At 43.2% G+C, this 19,468-nt stretch overlaps 1 protein-coding gene across 3 annotated transcripts in view; it reads left to right on the plus strand.

The window, feature by feature from the left end:
- LOC111856942 (leucine-rich repeat-containing G-protein coupled receptor 6-like) overlaps positions 1-19,468 on the plus strand; it is a 31,485-nt gene that overhangs the window by 4,430 nt on the left and 7,587 nt on the right. For all 3 annotated transcript variants that reach the window (XM_072715268.1, XM_072715266.1, XM_072715267.1), the window contains 6 exons: positions 7,600-7,671; positions 11,925-11,996; positions 12,991-13,062; positions 16,422-16,637; positions 17,219-17,290; positions 19,380-19,448. In XM_072715268.1, the coding sequence (XP_072571369.1) occupies positions 7,600-7,671; positions 11,925-11,996; positions 12,991-13,062; positions 16,422-16,637; positions 17,219-17,290; positions 19,380-19,448 (573 nt within the window). The remainder of the gene's footprint in view (positions 1-7,599; positions 7,672-11,924; positions 11,997-12,990; positions 13,063-16,421; positions 16,638-17,218; positions 17,291-19,379; positions 19,449-19,468) is intronic.

The following is a 19,468-nucleotide window of genomic DNA, read 5'->3' on the forward strand; positions in this document are numbered from 1 at the left end:
GGACATTTACAACCCCCCCCCCCTCCCCCTCACACACTCCCATTTTGTGCTGGGACCTGCTAGCTTTCACTCACCATCCAGTTCATTATGCACTACAACATACTGTGACCAATAAATCTTAATTACGTTTTGACGGCTTTGGCCATAGTGTGTTTATTCTGGTTCGGCTACCTACAGTAATTCACACTTGGATCTATATATTTCTCTGGAATGTTTTTGTTTTGGTCGACAGAAGTCAAAGCCAAAGACTGAAGGTAAAAAAAAAAAAACTCTTCAGAAGAAAGCAACACCTGGAATCCATGACACATAACGAGTTTCAGCTCATTGTAGAGATACCTCTGCTTTTTTCTGTCATGACTGTTGTTTATTACATTACCTTACATTACTCTTACTGACGTCTTTCCCTTTGTAGTTTATGACATCATGTGCATATTGTAAAGCAACAGCCTGAGCCTATAGCTAGAAAAGTGCTGGGGTTGTTTTTTTTTTTCCGAGATATTCTTCTGGTCGGTGGTGGAAAAACTGCGTGGTTTATGAAAATGCAGATTTGAACTGATACTTTTATTAAGAATTCGAGGGGGCCTGAGACCAGATCGAGTCAGACTTATTGATCCACTCAGAGGGATGGTTCTGAGCGTGGGGCCAAATCTCAACGGGAGTGGATTGGGGAGAGCTGAGCCCCGAGGTTCCGCGTCATGAGGACGAGCTTCAACGCGGGGCCAGCTGAGCGGGCATGATCAAAGAGACACACTTTGTAAGTGGCATATTTAGTCAAACACGCGACTGCTCCCTGGCTATACTCACATAGGTGTCCATTATAGACGTCTGCAGCAGCCAAACAAATCAAACAAGATGTTAATAAATGCATGACACATATGGCTGTACTTGGCTGAATCCTGTTAGCTGATCTGCGCTGATACTTGCCAGATGTCAATGGGGTTTCTGGCAGGCGATGCTGAGTAAGAGCTCCGTTCAAAACGCTTGACAGTTTATAGAGATAAGCGTGGTTCCGTGGGCCAGATCTTCACTTAAAATTCTTGATGGAACAAAAAACAGGTGATGGTAGTGCGTTGTAGCTCAGGACTACGCCGGACTTGGGACGTGACAGATTCCAACCGCAGTGGCCGTTTCTTTGCTTTCGTCGGCTCGGAGATGGTAAGGTTTCAGTGTGTTCCCAGACAGGGTGATGTTCCAATAAAAATACATAAACAAATATGTGGAAAAATGTGGAAACAAAAAACTATTCTAGCATGCATTTTAAAAGTTCGCCAAGGATTTCAGGGCAATATATACTTATCCATCCAAGCAACTTACCCAGTAAAGGCCCACAGTGTCTGGATCCCATCCCAGGAAGCACGAGGCAAGGGAGCCTGCTGGACTGGGTGCCAGTCCATCATGGGACACACACACTCTGGCAACCCATTCACCTCACATTAGGTTTTACAGCCACAGGAGAAAACCCACACAGCATATGTTGAACATGCTAACTCCACGACCCTGGCGGTGTGAGGCTGTACTGTAGTGCTGTGCCCTCATCACAGGCAGGGTTGCCAGCTCTCGGGGTTGCAACTCTCAGGGTTGCCAGTGCTCACGCATCCCATGTGACACACACTTTCAGACTCTCACGATCACGCAAGAAATCTCACGACAAATCTATATTATTCCATTATAAACTTAAAATTATCTACATCAAAACCATTGGGGTAGTTTGCAAACCCTGCATTCTATTTACAACGTAATAAAACATTTACGTACATGCGTGTGCAGACTTGTCTCAAATTGAAAATCTCATGCCAGCCGGCTGACTGAAGTTGGCCACCCTGCACAGGGGGTGGTGAGTAGCTGGGGGGGGGGGGGGCTCAGCAGAATAGTCACATGACCATAGGTCCTTGAGCAAGGCCGTTAACCCCCAGCTCCAGGGCCGCCGCTCACTTGGCTGATCCTGTGCTGTGACCCCCAAGCTTGCTCTCTACCGTATATGTGTGTCTCACGGAGAGCAAGATGAGGTAGGAAAAGAGAAGCATTCCAGTGTACAGTACCTGTACTCAATCACCATGGCATCCAGTCTTCAGGGAAATCGGAAATTTTAATATGAGCTGCATGATTAACGTACTGAGATCTGCTGGCTTATAAGACCATGTCCTTTTTATTATTGTTATTGGGCTAAATCATGCTATAGAAAAAACAGATTTCAATGGTTTGTGCTTTAATCCATTTTTCAGCTCCTTATCCTGAGCAGAATCACACGGTGGTCTAGAGCAGGGCTGCTCCAATGGCAGATCTGAAGATGGTCCAGATTTCAAGTCAAACACAACGAGCGTTATCGTTCCAGCCTCTCCACACCTGACAAATTTTATAGTGGAGGACCGAAATCTACTGAAAGGACCACCCCCCCCCCCCCTCCAACCTTCCAGTCAGCGAAATGTACCCTGGAAAATTATATTGAGGCCAATGGACCTTGGCTTTGTGTCGCTGTTGGAATTTGGACGTCCGAGAAAAGTGATTGAGTATCTCTGGTCTAGAGTCTATCCCAGGCAGCAGAAGGCACAGCACAGAGGAATGTGCTGGATAAAACACCAGCACAGAGCAGGTTGAAACTCCTATCCCTGGGGGTGTGATGTAGCCACACTCCCCAATGTGCCCCTGTGCTCTTCGTGTTTGTCTGTCTATTACTATGAAATGCGTGATAAAGCACAGAAAGAAACATCCATGCTTCAGTCCTGCTCCAGACACCTTCAACCAGACTGCCTTCTATCATGGGTTAAGCATCCTGTCATCCTACAGTCAGTCAAGAGTCAATTACAAGAATGACTTACACAATGGAACAGCCACTTTCAATAAATATTGTGGAAAAATAACAACATGTCCAGTCATTCATGTCTGTTTCAGCCAAAATTTCTCCATTACAGCCTAGAGTCACCAATCCAAAATGGAAAGAGTTACCGTTCCTGTGCTTCTACAGCTAGTGGTGCCATACACCCAAAATGTTAGCTCAGTGAATCACCAATTTAGTGTGCTGATTCAACTAGTGATGCTAAATCTCTATGGTGTTACGTGCTGCTATTTGGATGTTTTGAATTGAAATTGCTTAGCACTACATCAGACCTCCTCCCTCTTTTTAATTTACTTTTTACATGACTTCACTGCATTACAGACAATGTCCTTTTCTTGTCCTCACTCACTCACGTTTCCTTGGTTGCTGCTTTTAGGGGGATCAAGGTCAACAGTCCAGAGTAACTGTAAAGTAAATCCCAGAGCTGCTCAAAAGACGTAGACCTGAAGAGGAGGGTGCTTACTGAGCACCTTGGATTCACGATTCCCAGCATCACAAGGACCTACATGAGTGATTCTGTATAAAAAGTCACAAAATCTTCCACTTGATTTTTAGCCGTTTTGTTAGTCATAAAAACTTTTGGTATAGTAACTTTGCCACAGTGGCAAAACTAAGGGAGAGCCCCAACATCTCTAAAAGCAGCTTGGGGTAATTTCTGACCATTCTTCCTGCTCTAATTTAACAGCCTACATTGACCTCATCTTCTCTCTGAAGCCCCACGACTTGAAGTTGGCTGCTGTGCATCCAGGCTCCTGCTTGATGTCATCTAGGAATTAAGGTTGAAGGTGTATGCGGTTAGAGAATCAAAGGAGTTTAGTTTTGTGTCTGATCACTGCTGAAATGCACCTAATGTATCAAATGTAACAGCCCATACTGATGTGCAAGATTCTGGTCCCTGTTTTCCTGGTCATTTATTTTGGCTCATTGGTTTGGACAAAAAAATAACAGCCAATGTATTTTTTAATTGCCCAAAGAGCAAAACATCATAAAATGAACATAACTATAGCCTTTACCTAATCTGCTGTCACACATTGCTATGGTTAAGCATTCAAAACTTCAAGTGGTCGAGGTAAACTGCACAATAACTGCATTCAGCATGTTTTATGAGCACCGAAGAGTCATCTAGGGATGAAACACTTTTACCCTACCAAACTCCATGCATGAACGGCCAACTTGGTCATCTTGTAGCCAGATTGTAACCAACGGTGGTACGCTTCGTTAAAAATAAAGACACACGCCCCTCAGAGCTGAAAATAAATTATTCAATTTGGCACGCAAAGTCATTAGGAAAGACTGCAATCATGTTGGAGATAAACATCAATAGCCAAATGTCAGGCCATTGAGGTTCTCTTAAGTTTTGTGCCGACCACGTAATATAAGTGAATATTAATTTGTGCTTATTTATGTATGCATTTAGCAATTTTTCCATCTATTGCATTTTAGCTACACAACATGTGCTTTGTTTTCGCTCTGAGGAAGCCTGCCTGATTAATGGTTCAGCCCAGCTTAAAGGCAGACCAGAAACTTTCAGCACATTAAATTTGCATGATGTACACCTCTAGCTGTAGCGAAGCAGTGCATTCCATTGAGTGGGACTCTTGTTAATGTGACTTTATCAGTGAGTTGGTAACAGAGTTCTCATGTTTAGCATGTTGTTAGTTTAGGCTCTTCAGTCATTTGATGTGGTGTGTTTCAGTGTGCCGATACATCCAGGAAACCCCCAAAGACAGCATCAGCACCTCTTTCCGGCCAGGTCGAATTAGTCGGTAAAGCACTATGTTCACCTAGCAAACAAGGTCCAATCAGATTTTTACTGATCAGTATTTCTTTGCTTTGCCGCTCAGTCGTGTCTGGCTGGGTGTGATGTGGTAGCAGGAAATAATGCAAATACTATTTTTGTTATGTGTCACAGTCAGGTCTTCATCTTTCTGTCTCTGCTGAAAGTACTGAATTAAATGTGTAAAACATTGGGTTTGATGGTCCTTTGGCCTCCCTACTCACCATCCACAGAGCTAGGTGTTGGTGTGTAAAGCATTGGGTTTGATGGTCCTTTGGCCTCCCTGTTCACCCTCCACAGAGCTAGGGGTTAATGTGTAAAGCACTGGGTTTGATGGCCGTTTGGCCTCCCTACTTACCATCCACAGAGCTAGGGGTTAGTGTGTAAAGCACTGGGTTTGATGGTCTTTTGGCCTCCCTGTTCACCATCCACAGAGCTAGGGGTTAGTGTGTAAAGCACTGGGTTTGATGGTCCTTTGGCCTCCCTGTTCACCCTCCACAGAGCTAGGGGTTGGTGTGTAAAGCACTGGGTTTGATGGTCTTTTGGCCTCCCTGTTCACCCTCCACAGAGCTAGGGGTTAGTGTGTAAAGCACTGGGTTTGATGGCCATTTGGCCTCCCTACTCACCATCCACAGAGCTAGGGGTTAGTGTGTAAATCACTGGGTTTGATGGTCTTTTGGCCTCCCTGTTCACCCTCCACAGAGCTAGGGGTTGGTGTGTAAAGCACTGGGTTTGATGGCCGTTTGGCCTCCCTACTCACCATCCACAGAGCTAGGGGTTAGTGTGTAAAGCACTGGGTTTGATGGCCGTTTGGCCTCCCTGTTCACCCTCCACAGAGCTAGGGGTTAGTGTGTAAAGCATTGGGTTTGATGGCCCTTTGGCCTCCTTGCTCATCATTCAGGGAGCCATTAGACCCCCTCCCCCCATCTCCAATCAAGACCTTATTGTAGCTCTTGGATAATCTTTACATCTGCTCCCAATCACTCCACATCAAGCTCAATGTGGTAGACATGTATATTGGAGTTGCTAGTGGATGTTCTTTTGACCTGAGTTTTTTGTCCCTTGTTACTCCCTGTAAGAAAATTAGTGACCTCTGAAACTTATTTACAACCTCTCAGTTGTGCATGCCAAAAAAGTCCTATATCTGTTTAAGACACATACCTAGAGTATTTCATTCCACTGAGTGCTTGAACATGAGCTGGCTAAAACGGTGATGTTGCTACTACTGAGTCCCAAGTGGCCTCTTTGGAACATCTACATAAAACTCTTTATTTAACATAAGGGTCCCTTGGTCTTCCTTTTTATGATAGTGTTTAAGAAAAAATGCTCTGGGTTAAATACACAGAACAGAGTTTGAAGCCTAATACAAAGTTCAAAGGTGCAAATATCCAGGTAGGAGCTGGACATAAGAGATAGTCCAGTCTGTGAAGCTGGGGAGTTAAGGTCTGCTTGTTTGTCCAAACAGAGATCCACAGAAGGTCCCAATACGCCACCAGGACTGAATTCAAACAGACAAATACAATAACAGGTTGATTTCAAACTCATTAAAGCATGTGCTTACAGAAGGTGAGAAGACAGGGTGCTTGAATGAAAATGAAAGTAAATATTTCATAATACTTAGAAAACAGGCTATAGACCACAACGGTTGCTACATATAAAAGACAAATTCCACCTGCTGAGTTTTTTTTCAATGGTTTTCTCATCATAAGTGACCGACTAATTCTACACTTCTTTATGTTCCTTTTTCCTTTTTAGAGGTTAATAGAATGTTGTAACTTTATCTTATATATATTGTATGCATGCATATTTTATTTTTATAAAATTTTATAATGCACTCAGCTTAACAATGTTATACATATGATAATCAATCCATTACACTGACACTGTTGTTCAGGACAAACCTTTGCTAACTGGTACCAGATTTCTTCTGCCTGAGAGTCAAACCATATTGGGGTAATTTGATTATTACTGGATGAGCAACCTGTGCAACATTGGTTTTGTTGCTCTGCTTCACCCGCTGTTAGGGCTCAGCTTCTCTATTTTCAACATTATCTAGCTCAGCCCAATCGCTAATTGCTTATGTATTGTCCACATGTCTTCATGGACAGCAACTGTTTTCTGGCACAAACCACATACATCACGATAAATGATTTGCCATTTGCACAAGTACATTGGAATTCTTTTCTGCACCTACCCCATCTTGCTCTCTGTAGCCTGGGGGTCACAGCGCAGCATCAGCTAACATGCGGTGCCGCTGGAGCTGGGGGTTAAGGGCCTCACTCAAGGGCCCATGGACATGTGACTGTTCTGCCAAGGCCTGAGCTAAAACCAGTGAAATTCCAATCATAAGCACAGAGAATTAGCTTGCGGAGCTACTCACTGGAGCCATTTTTCTGCCCCCTCCTTTTCTGCTTTTTTTTTGGGGGGGGGTCGACCATTGACCATTTCAGCCTGCATTACTGTTGAGGTGGGCATGCCAACAGCAGCTCAAAACAGAACAGAGGAAGAGGACTTATGACCCACTGATCTGCACTCTTCCTCTCTGTGTCCCTCTTCTGGACAAACTGGGGAGTTTATTCATGGCCCTGGCCTGTATTTCTCCATCGCTCAGAGTGCCCTGAAACAGATAAGGGTCCAAAATGAAAAGCAACATCTCAGATCAACAACCTGGTTTTATGTACAGTATATAAAAGTGCACATTGTAAATATCTGGGCTGTAAGGTTTCGGGGCTCCTGAGACAAAATCCTTTAACAGTTGGTCTGGAAGTACATCTGAATTTCCATTCCAGGGGTCTCTAATTTACAAGTCCAGCTCTGTAACCATCACAGCTCCTGCTGCTCCTCAGTTTACACACGGATAGAGTTTGTACTCTCTGCTTGCAGTCCTTTATCCAGGCAGTGCTCATATGTTTAGTATTAATATATGTGATAATTCTACAGTGAAACAGTGTAACATGACTTCTTCTTTTTATCTTCTTTCCTTTAATAGGGATCTGAGCATGAACAACATCAGCGAGCTCCAGCCAATGGCTTTCCAAAATCTTCACTCGCTGTTGGAACTGTAAGTACTGCAAACGGTAGTAGCAGTATGTTTTTGACATGAAGTCTCTATACGTCTCACTGGAAATCACACTGTCCGTCATATGATCTGATCGATTGCATTCATTTGTCGGCTATTTCATACAAATGCTAAGACAGCACTGGGAATGAGGCAGCTAAACCAGAGCAGATTACAAATAAAGGTAGAGATGGCACCAATCTGATGAAATGCTAGATCGGATATGGGGAGGTCGTGGGGGGTCAGGGGTGGCAGGGGTTTAAGAAACTGATCTGGATTTCCATCAGAGGTAGCTGAAAAATTGCAAAACATGCTTGTAGCCTTAGCGCAATAAACTGTAACCAGAAGCGAGGATCGCATGATGGCTAGTAGTTTGGCAGAGCTGTCATGTCAGTTGTGTGGAAATACATTAACGCCTAATTTTGAGGAGGGTTGTGGGTAGTTTTGTCTCAGACTGCATTAAATCACTTTAAGTCACAATCATTAAGAATAGTAATCAACATCAATTGATGCTATATCTATACTTTAAAGGCCATTGAGGTTCAGCACATGCTTTGGATTCAGTTACCCTTTGGCATATTATTTTGCCCTCTTTCTTGAATCATACTGGATTCTTTTACTCTTGTAGTCAGAGCAGTTAGGTAAAGCTGACGGGTGTATGTGGGTTCCAGGGATACCCAGGAAGAGCCTGTGGCTGAGGGGCAGAGGGGCAGAGGTATTGACGTGGGCTCCCATTGGCTGTACAGTGCACATTAACGCACGCCGCAGGGGCTCTGTGGCACGTCTCATTCGATAATATGGCCCTGAATATCAGCCAGCACACGATGGCCATTTGACCGAGGTCTCCTCCTACAGCACATGGATCTCCATCAGAAGGTTATGTTACTAAGCAATGCCTCATGGACTGAGTTAGACTGGGCCATGCTGAGCTGTGGATTAGTGGCCCCTGTTTAGGATGAACACCACCCTCTCTGACATCATCTGTGGGGTTGGCTCACACACAATCATCTGGCTTCCAGGGCCATTTGGGAAAAGCCTCCAAAGACACTCGTGAAATTACTCATCGGATGCTTTGCACATAATTAGCAGGGCTGATCAGAACACTACACCGACATGGCAGGAGGCTCAGAGCACGAAGGAGCAACAGTAAAGACCACCTGGACAGTGCCCCCCCCCCCCCCCCCCCCCCCGTGGCTGTGCCTTATGTAAGGAAATCACCCCGTGAGGGGCTCCTGGTTGCACTTCACCTGCCTTCCATTTTCACTCTCACACACACGCCACAGTGTGTGTAACTTGCACGTTTCCACACATAACATTACACACTGATACCTGTACAGGAAGTCTCTATACTCTCAAGTTCATAATAATTCGGCCTGATGATTTCCATTACAATTACCTGACATCTTAATCCAAAGCTACCTGCAGTATGGTAAGGTTATCATTTATGAGAGTTCCCTGGGATTTGACCCCCCCCCCCCAAAGCTCTGCATTGTTAGGGCAATTTGTTGAGCTACTTTCCTTTCCATACCCTGGCACATCCCTAATCATCATGTTTACATGCATCTGTATATACAGTATGTATGTAAGTATGTGTATTGCAACCAAATGGTCATGTTTTCTTGTTCTGAATCTGATTCAATATGTCTGTCCTTGCTGATACCAGGACTGTGACTTATTTGCTAATGTCACTGTAAGACATCCAGGTATAACCATTCAGCCATGGGTTGAGGTAAAATTATATTTTCAGCAATATTACTTGCTCTTTTGTTGTTATTTGACACATTATTCTGGTTGATTTTCCGGTGAACCTGGAAAATTCAGGAAAGTGGCCAATGCTAAACTGAAGCAGAGGATTCAGCATACTCCTTATGCACATTCAGCGCCGTTCACTTCAGGCTGCTGATTAAAATACATAGATGCATTCTGGCTAAATCTTTATGAATAATTCTTTAGGGAGAAGTTTCTACTGGGGTACTGAAGCACATTGCATCTTCTTGATTGTCTATGAAAGAAAAATAGCATCTCTCTAGATCAACTTAATGCAGAGAGATCTGAGAGTTCTGACAGAACTGCATGAGGTTTGTATTAGCGGTTAAGAAAGGAATACCTTGATCTTTGGCATTTCTCTTGACTTCTGCACCCTGGCCAAACTTCCAAACGCTGCTGGCAGTAAAAACATGCCACCCCATGCCGTTCATAACTCAAAACATGATCAAATAAAGCCATGAATGAACTCTGCCTGGCAGGCAGTGTGGGGAGAGGGCTCTGGGGGTCCCTTCACTGCTAGCTTTCTGTGATTGCCATATGCGTACATCGAGGCACTGTCAACCATGACAAAGATCAGACCCCAATCTGTGCTATGGATTTGTATCTCTACTAGAAAAAAACATATGCATCCCTAAAAGGTTCAATGTTCCTCAGCTCTACCTTCAATGATTACAGGTAATGATGTCTAGCTGGCTCGTTGAGTGAAAATTACATTTGGATGGGAAAATTAGGCCGGTGATTTCCACAAGGAGCTGAACACAAATCACCTCATTATCAGTAGCAGACACAACATTAAAGCCCCTGCTTTCTCCTTTTCTCACGGTCAACATCAAGCTTTTAATACCACTATTCAAACAGACCCAAAGACTGTCTTTTATATATACAGTCATTGGGTCTGTTTGAACAGTGATATTAAAAGCTATGTGGGATATGTGGGTATATATATATATATATATATATATATATATATATACATACACACACACACACACACACACACATATACTTATGCATAGATAGATAGATAGATAGATAGATAGTGAGTTTCTATTCATTCAGCTTGATTTTTAAAAATTCAATAGTTTGAAAACAATTACCCACAGAAATGTTTACTATTGTCTACATTTTAGAATAATTATAATGACATCAAAACTATATAAAATAACGCATATCGAATTATGCACTGACCAGAACAGCATTAAACAAAAAGATAATTATTTGTTGGGGAGGGAAGGGGCAGTTCTGTGAGCTGGGACTTAGAAGGTGGCCGGTTCAAATTCTGTGGTCGGCACATTGATCTCACCATTGGGACCTTGAGCAAGGCCCTTAACTCCAGTTGTTCCAGGGACTGGCTGAGCCTACTTTCTCTTCTACTCCAGTTTCATGAGCTGGGATGCTTTTCCAGCTGTCCTGAAGGAATTCCCACATACGCGAAGCACCCATTGGCCACTTTTCCTTCACTATCTGGTCAAACTCTTCCCAAACTGTCTCTACTGTGTTTAGATCAGGTGACCAGGTCATGTGATGAGACAGTCTCCTTTGTAGGAGGCATGTGTCCAAACTTTTGACTGGTACTGTAAGCGATTACCTCCTTCAAACAGTTACCTCCCTAACACAAATTCAGTATTATTGTATGTCTTCAGAATAAAGCATGGGTTTGTAGTGAGGAAGATCTGTTTTTAATAGACGCTTTAAATATATGAGTGATACTTATGCATTAAGAAAACATTTTTTAAATGACATCCTCCCACAGCCTCTGGCTGAAACCCCGGAGAACAACAGAACCAAACCTCCTCAAGTGCTTTATGTTTTGAAATGTCTGCCATCAGCGGCATGTTTTTCTAATTCTCAAAATTAGGTATCAAGCCATTAAAAGCAAATAAAGCAGAATCACAGGGAACAAAGGCACAGATTCCACAGGGGAGGAAATCTGATGATAAGTGAATCGTGGGTTGCTGGGCAATGCATTCTGATTGAGCTGTGAACTTCGCATGCATGTGAAAACAGTGTTAGTGGCATCAAACACAGTGCGGCCGCCTTGGATTCAGTGAAATCTAACATTCCCATCGTCCATGTGGCTGGAAACGAAACAGAAGACTTTGGAACCAAAGCCAAAGTTTTTGTTTTGTTTTCGTAGCATAGACAATTGCTCATAACTGTACCAACTCAGACGCACAGCCAAGACAGGATGTCGAAAAACAAAAACTAGAAACACCTACGCAGGCTGGCATGACTGATAAATGTTTTTATCCCATATGGCGTACTAAAAAAGATGGATATTTACACAACTAGATAAACCGGTTCTGTTTCAGCATGTCACCACGGGGCATAACCTCCAGATGACTTAACCAATGGCATTTGACCACAAATCTCCTTTGCTAATCGCTTCTCACTGCAAAGCCTCCATTGAGCCTGTTTTGATACTATGTCGTGACGCCCCCCCCGCCCCCCCCCCCCCCCATTCCCCACTGTTTCTTTCCTACCTGCAGGAGGCTGTCAGGCAACTCCCTGAAACATATCCCTAGCCTGGCATTCTCTGGCCTTTACAACCTGGAAGTGCTGTGAGTATTCAGGAGTGTCCTGCAGACACACACCATCAGCAAGATTGATAATGCAGCTCCATTTCCCCACAACTGTCTTGTGCTCGTCTCTGGTCAGTCATTGGAAGTTTAGCCTAGCAGCACTTGTACCTAAGTTGATTCCTTGACAGCGCTATGCTTTGTCCGCATCATATATATGTTGCTTTGGATGATAGTGTCTGCTAAAAAAGATATACAGCCGCAGAAAAAATTAAGAGGCCGCTCTATACTTTTAAACAAATCTGCATTTTTAAATCCGGGTTTAACTGTGGTTCTGCTGGCAGAAGACTACACTGAGCAGCAGGTTGCTTCCAGGTTCAAAATTTCTAAGGCTGCAGTAAACAAGAATAAGGTGAAGCGGGAGACAATGTGAGCAACCAGAAACCAGGCAGGTAAAGAGCGGAAGCGACTTTCTTATGCCAGAGATGTTTCTCATGAAACGTAGGATGAAATCATGTGACCTTAAGTCATTAACATTAAGTGCAGGTGTGAAGTGCACTGCTAGGACAGTTCGTATTAGGCTCCTAGAAGCAGGATTGAAGGCCCATAAAGCAAGGAAGAAGCCCTTCATTATTGAGAATCAGAGAAGAGCCAGGCAGCAGTTTGTAAAAAATATATATATTATTCACAGACGGACACCCACAAATCGAGAAATGAGTGAAAGAGAAACTTGTGCTGTGATCTCTTATTTTTTCCGCAGCTGTATGTAAATAAAACTATTTACGTTCATACTAAGGATTCCATCAGATTCTACATATGAACTTTCCTACTGTCTGATTTTTACCACGTCAGTCTCAGGTGAGAGGAAATAGATGATAGCAAAACTTTAGCATACAGTTATCCATTTTAATTACATGGTCATTGTGCGCTGAGTTACAGAAACTTTAAAATATAAAAAGTTGCAGTTTCTATTGTACTAATATTTCCTCTAGTTACCTCTTGGTCCTGCTGATTTCCCTCTTTCTCTCCTTTGCAGCATGCTGCAGAACAACCAGTTAGAGCTTCGACCTTCCAGTGCTGTCTGGGATCTGCCCAGTCTCCTGTCACTGTGAGTTACACACTAAGACTTAAGCAGACCTGAGATCACATTCCACAATACACAGGAAATCTAACCTGAGTGACATGGATGTATATCTGTTGCAATCTAGTAGAGTCTACTTGGCAGCAGGTAGTGTTGTATTCAAAGCCAAAACTTCATAACCTATAGCAGGCATGCGGGGGGCGGGGGGCGGGGGGGGGGGGGGGGGGGGGGGACACCGGCACCCACTTCACCGAAATGATTGAAACTACCCTGCTTTTGAGGTCCTTTTCAATAACCAATGGTCACAAGAAAACAAAAATTCAATTACAGGGGGAACCCCCCCCTCAGTTGATGAAATTGACCCATAGCCCCCCTACCCCCAGGAAAGTTTGAAACTGCCCCCCTTTTCAACAACCAACGATCCCAAAAAAAAAAATAGAAGGGGAAGCCACCCCAGTCAACAAAATTCACTTTTAGCCCACCCCCCTGCCCCGAGCACCTGCCCCTTGAAAAGTCTAAATCCTGAGAGACTCTCTTGTATTACCCATAGACATGAGACATATCCAGATGTTACAATCAAAACCGTCTGTTTAGGATGAAGGCATCAGCTAAGTAATTGATAATGATTGTGATATTACATAAATGCTAAATGTCCGATTTAAAAAAAAATCACCATGTACATAACACTGAAGAGACAGTGGAATGAAAATTCTGTTTCCAGATCAGGGAGGTATCATGAGCCAGGAATAAATGAATAGCACAATACCGTAATGTTTGGCAGGACCAGGGTCAGCAGAAACACACCACGTTCATCAGTGTTAATTGGCAACCATCATCTTCAGAAAACTCAGCATTGTGGCTGATTTATCTAAGGCTCCATTTAGATTGTTGAAAGTTTTATTACGGTTCTACTAAAAGAGAGGATCAGTTTTGTAATTATAATACACAGGGTGACAATAAAACAGGAATTTAATGATATTACAAGGGCCTCAAATGGAATTTTCCAGTACAGAGAATTGAGTTGTGCCAGAAGTCAGATATTATATTCTTAATGGAATATTTCAGGCAGCTGTGGCTTCCAAACACACAACTATCCCATACAGAAAATACAGTTACTAATTTATTGCAGTAAATAACTGTCAGACTCATATTGAGAAATAAGTATTTACTGAACTGTGTTCCCATCAATCTGGGTGTATGTTCCAAACACTGTTCCAGACTAAATTATCCAAAGATATCCATCCATCATCTAACTGCTTATATTAGTCAGGAATGCAGGGGGTCTGGAGCCTATCCCACAGGGCACAAAGCCGGGATAGAGCCTATAAAGGAGGCCTAGTCTATTGCAGGACACACTGTGGGCAATTTAGAGATTCTAAGTAATCTAACTGTATGTGTTTGGACTGCAGGAGGAAAACTGGGAGAACACACAGAGCTTATTTGTGGCCTGTGGCATTTGCTGTTTCTGTTCTGATTGCATTTACTAACCATTATGTCACTTGTGCTGTGCCAAGTCCAATGGCAAAAAAAATTCATTAGGAACACGTGGGATATAGACCAGATCACCTGATCTGAGCTGCTCTACATGTTAATGTGGGTTTTGGGTATACAATGCCTTGCTTAGCTGGGTAGTTCAATACTGCCCACTTATGTTCTTCTGGGTGAGGTTTGATAAGGGGTTTGCTATAGAATAAAATTGTGGTACAAAGCACTGGTAGTATCCTGGCAAAGCCTGAACCTGAGTTGTAGAAGTAGGTCTTGGGAAACAGTGAACATGTTCTTTTCTTGTGGCTTGAGCAGGTTTTGTCCAATGAGGAACTCCAGATAGTAAGACTCCATTAGGCCAAACTAGCAGGGTTGGTATTCCTGGGCCGTCCTCCCTGCTATCAGCATGCATGACTTCTCTGTCGAAGTAGGCAGCTGCATATACCTACTGCGACTGAAGAACGACGTCCCACATCCACCGGAAGGTGGTGCGACTCCATGTACCCCAAATGGTAAAACTGAAGAAATTTAAGACTTAAGACTTTAGACTTCATTGATCCCACACTGGGGAAATTTACTTGTTGCAACAGCCAGTAAATAAAAAGCAATAGAAAAGAAACAGACCAAAAAAATACTGTAATAAATAGAATAAATAATAAAATTAGTGAACACAATTACACATATTGCACAGACCCAAAATACACATACATACATATACACATACATACAGATTGCACCAAGTGATGTAAATATAGTTGTATGACTATGCAGCGGATATTGCACAATATACAGAATGGTGACATAGTTTATGAACTTTAGGTGACTGAGGTGTTATAAAGTCTGATGGCAGATGGAATGAAGGACCTGCGGAATCGTTCCTTCTTGCATGTTGGATGCAGTAGCCTGTTGCTGAAGGAGCTTCGTAATGTCCTCACTGTGTCATGCAGGCAGTGAGAGGGACTGACCATAATGGATGTAAATTTGGCCAGCATCCTCCTCTCAGCCACCTCCTCAGCGGAGTCCAAAGAGCAGCCCAGGACAGAGCCAGCGCTCCTGACCAGTTTGTCAAGTCTCTACCTGTACCTTCCTGAGCTCGCGCACCCCCAGCAGACCACCGCGAATACTGTTTTCCTTGGCTGGGTTACTGGGTTAGCAGCACATGCAAATGTGGTCCAGGGTACTGCTACTGTATATCAGGACTTATTTCATTACATTTCATATATCATTTCATCATCCCTAGGTAGGACAAACCTGTTCAATTCTACCAGAATTGCACTGACTCATTATTAGGCTGGACAAGGCACCTTGAACTTCTTCAGTCACGCTGAATGGTAGCATCTTCTGGATCACAGCTTCGATAGCCCAGGTCTCAGGGATGTGGGGGAGGGTCATTGCCTCACCACTTTACCAGGTATATGGTGGTGGACTATCACTGTATGACCCAGCGTGGTAGAGAACACATCCTGGTTCTCTCCTACTAGTTCCTTCACGTCTTGTCCCTTTAGGCCAAGGGATCAGTTCTGAAGAGAAGGTTAATACACACTTTCAGCAAGTAAATTTTCTCCTTCTGTGACCAGCCCAGCTCACCTGGTTAGGTATAGGACAGCTCTTTCCAACCGTGGTGTATGGATCATGCCACTTGACCAAAAAATTGAAGAAGAGGGGAGTAGGCTGGAACTCATGCACCTGCATCTTGTGTTCCTGGACTATCGGGCATCCCCCCCCCATGTCCCAGGAGCTTGAATGGGGAGAATCCCCTTAATGCCAGGGATACCTCCCTTATTCTGAAGGACACATAATGCAATATCAAGTCCCAGTCCTCAACCATCCATGACCAAGATTCTGGGTATTTCTCAATATCTGTACTTGACTGTTCTTGTCCTTGACTGTGTCCCTCACAGGCGTCTGGACGGCAACCAAATCACGGAGGTCCCCGAGCAGACTTTCTCGCGTCTGCCGTCACTGAGGCATCTGTGGCTGGATGACAACGTGCTGATGGCGGTCCCCGGACACGCCCTCGCCCACCTGCCTTCCTTGCAGGCCTTGACACTGGCCCTGAACCGCATTCTTCACATCCCTGACACTGCCTTCCATAACCTCTCCAACCTGGTGGTGCTGTGAGTATCCTCGACCACCCTATCCTGCCTCTGAAAATCAATGGAACAATTCCTTCCACCAAACCGTCAGAATGCTGAGCAATGACCAATAAACCCATTCACTCCCTATTACTGTATCACTGTCCATAATATTTATTTGTCTCTAAAGTTGCACATTATTTATTGTTAGTACAGTATGTTATTGGCTATTTGTAATACACTTCCAATCGTACTGTCCTTTGCTGCTGTTGTGAGACTTGTTGTGAGGTCCTGTGACAAATAATGTGATTTGGTTCGATTTGACGACTTAGAGGAGCGAGGAGGTAACATTTACAGGACAGTCAAAGGGGCACAGCAGCAACTCCAGACTGAATCATCAACTCATAGTTTAATCCATACTTTTACAAAGTCAAGTATGGAACGGCATATGAAGAGATCACATCATTTTCACTAATCTCAAGAAAGCTCATATGTTTAATTTCAATTAAGCTAAAGCACTTTTGACAGTCTTTAGACACTCATTTATTAATCATAATGGTCAAGGCAGGAAAGTGTATTTTCTGTCTTCACAATACCTGAGGTGGACTTTTGTCTACACCCAGATATCTCCATGACAACAGAATCCAGACTCTTGGATCCAACTGCTTTGATGGCTTGCATGGCTTGGAAATTTTGTAAGTAGTCAGGCTCCTGGAAAATGCTTACAGAGATACAGTAAATGAAAACAATCTATACCTGCAGATATATTAAGTACCCAAGTACCGTACGCCATACTTATTCCATATTAAAGAAATATGTATTTTTGTGTACGCTGCCATTTGGGCCATGAATTAAGAAAGTAATGAAGGTTTAGTGAGAGGGAATCATCAGAAAATCATTTTTAAAATGTGTTGAAAGTAAAAAAGAAGCATAATCAGTAGCGGTAGCACATTACAATATGTTCCTGCATTGCGATCCAATCAGGTGACTTTAATGATTGCTTTGCCAGGCTTTTAATCATTGGGTTCTAGTCTCACGCTTCATTGATAGCCATCCCCTGGATGTGACGCATGAACGCCTGCGTGACATGTGTGCCCTTTTGTGGGAGGATTCCCGTAAAACAAACTGGGACCAGAACAGGCAAATGCTGGCCAGACTGAGCTGAGACTGGACCCAGCCCTGTTGCGTTTTGGTGACAGCTCTGCCCGTACAGCAGCTCTGGGTGGTGATGCCAATAAGTGCAATGAACCTTCTGTCATTCTGATGTTTTATATGAAAAAGGGGTTACAAACTTGACTGGAGCCTGAAATAAAGATAACCTCTTGGTGTATTTAGCGTCAGTTTTGGTGCCAATTTACCAGATAGCTTAGCATAGACACCACCAACATCCACACCTCGCCAGCAAACATGGAACGTTCCCAACACTTTAGCCAAGGTTATATGAAGGTCTTTTCAAAGTTGGCTGAGAATATTCATACAATAAAATTAATGCAATGTTATTTCCACGTTTTAACAAAGGTTCTGTCAAGCACAATAACATTGTCAGAACAATAACATCCTTTTAACGCAATATATTTTGAAAAATATTGATTTATAATACAATATTATTTTATAAAAGTGCTACATGAATATACTGTGAACACACCATCCAGCCTAAGACTTACCTTCGAGGTGTAAAGTGACACTGGAACCCGCTGCTCTACAAGGCCTTATTAGTCTTATGTGTAGTAGAGGTAGTGGGATAATGTTCTGGGAACATCAGGAAAACAGGACACTTTGAAAGTTTCCGTACCTTAATCGTAACATTCTGCAAACGTTCCGAGAATGATAAATTGTTAGCGGGGTCTTTACGCTAAGGCAGTGTTTCCCAACCCAGTCCTCAGGGACCCACAGATAGTCCACGTTTTTGCATCCTCCCCGGTCTCTACCTGGGAGCTGGAAGGTAGCAAAAATGTGGAATCTCTGGCAGGGAGCTTGGAGGGAGCAAAAACATGGACCGGCTGTGAGTCCCCATGGACCAGATTGGGAAATACTGCACTACGGGATACAGTCTTGATAATGAGCCACACTCAGCTTCATGCTTCCGTCAGGGGGTTGCTGTTATGGTAACTGGAAATCAAACTGGAAATGCATACTCTGGTCCGCCAAGGAAGAACCCCGCGGTGAAAGTGTTTCTATTCACACAGCTGTTATGCTTTTGTCTCCATTCAAGTTTCTCTCATTTAATCACGCCATGGACGAAAGGCCTCATTCACTGAAAACACCTCCTTAATAATTGCTTCCGTTAATGCGAGGGTGTAATCAACAGCAGTTCCTCATGAAAGGAATGGTACAATTGGACCGTTTGAGCGAAACAAAGAAATCTTTTGAAAACATAGAATAATGTGTCCATAAACATAATCCATTGGCACCTATGAAAGAGTTTCCCTAACCACAACAAATGCACTGTTAGGTGGAACCTTATTTCCTTGCTTTAGTAAGTTGCTAATAAGGCCATTAAATGCATTTTGCACTATAAAAGACACATGAATCAGAGGTTAAGTGACGCACGACCATGTAGCTATATTACACTACTGCTGGGTGAAGCAATAAACATGTAATCTGTTAAAAGATATATATTTTAAGTAGCTGCTTTTTAAAATACCACTATTCAGATATAACACGAAAGCACACCTAAAATAAAGTTTGTCATGAGTGAGATCACAGACATTTAAAATATGGATGCCTAATTGTAACCATTAAAAAATATTTGTAAAACTGACCTCATTCCATTTTTTCTTACAGAGACCTGAAGCATAACCAGCTACAGGAGATTCCCACAGCGATCAGGATGCTGGCCAACCTTCGAGAATTGTGAGTATCGTTCTCCTGCC

This window comes from Paramormyrops kingsleyae, chromosome 8 (assembly GCF_048594095.1).
Source record: "Paramormyrops kingsleyae isolate MSU_618 chromosome 8, PKINGS_0.4, whole genome shotgun sequence".
Classification (NCBI taxonomy): Eukaryota; Metazoa; Chordata; class Actinopteri; order Osteoglossiformes; family Mormyridae; genus Paramormyrops; species Paramormyrops kingsleyae.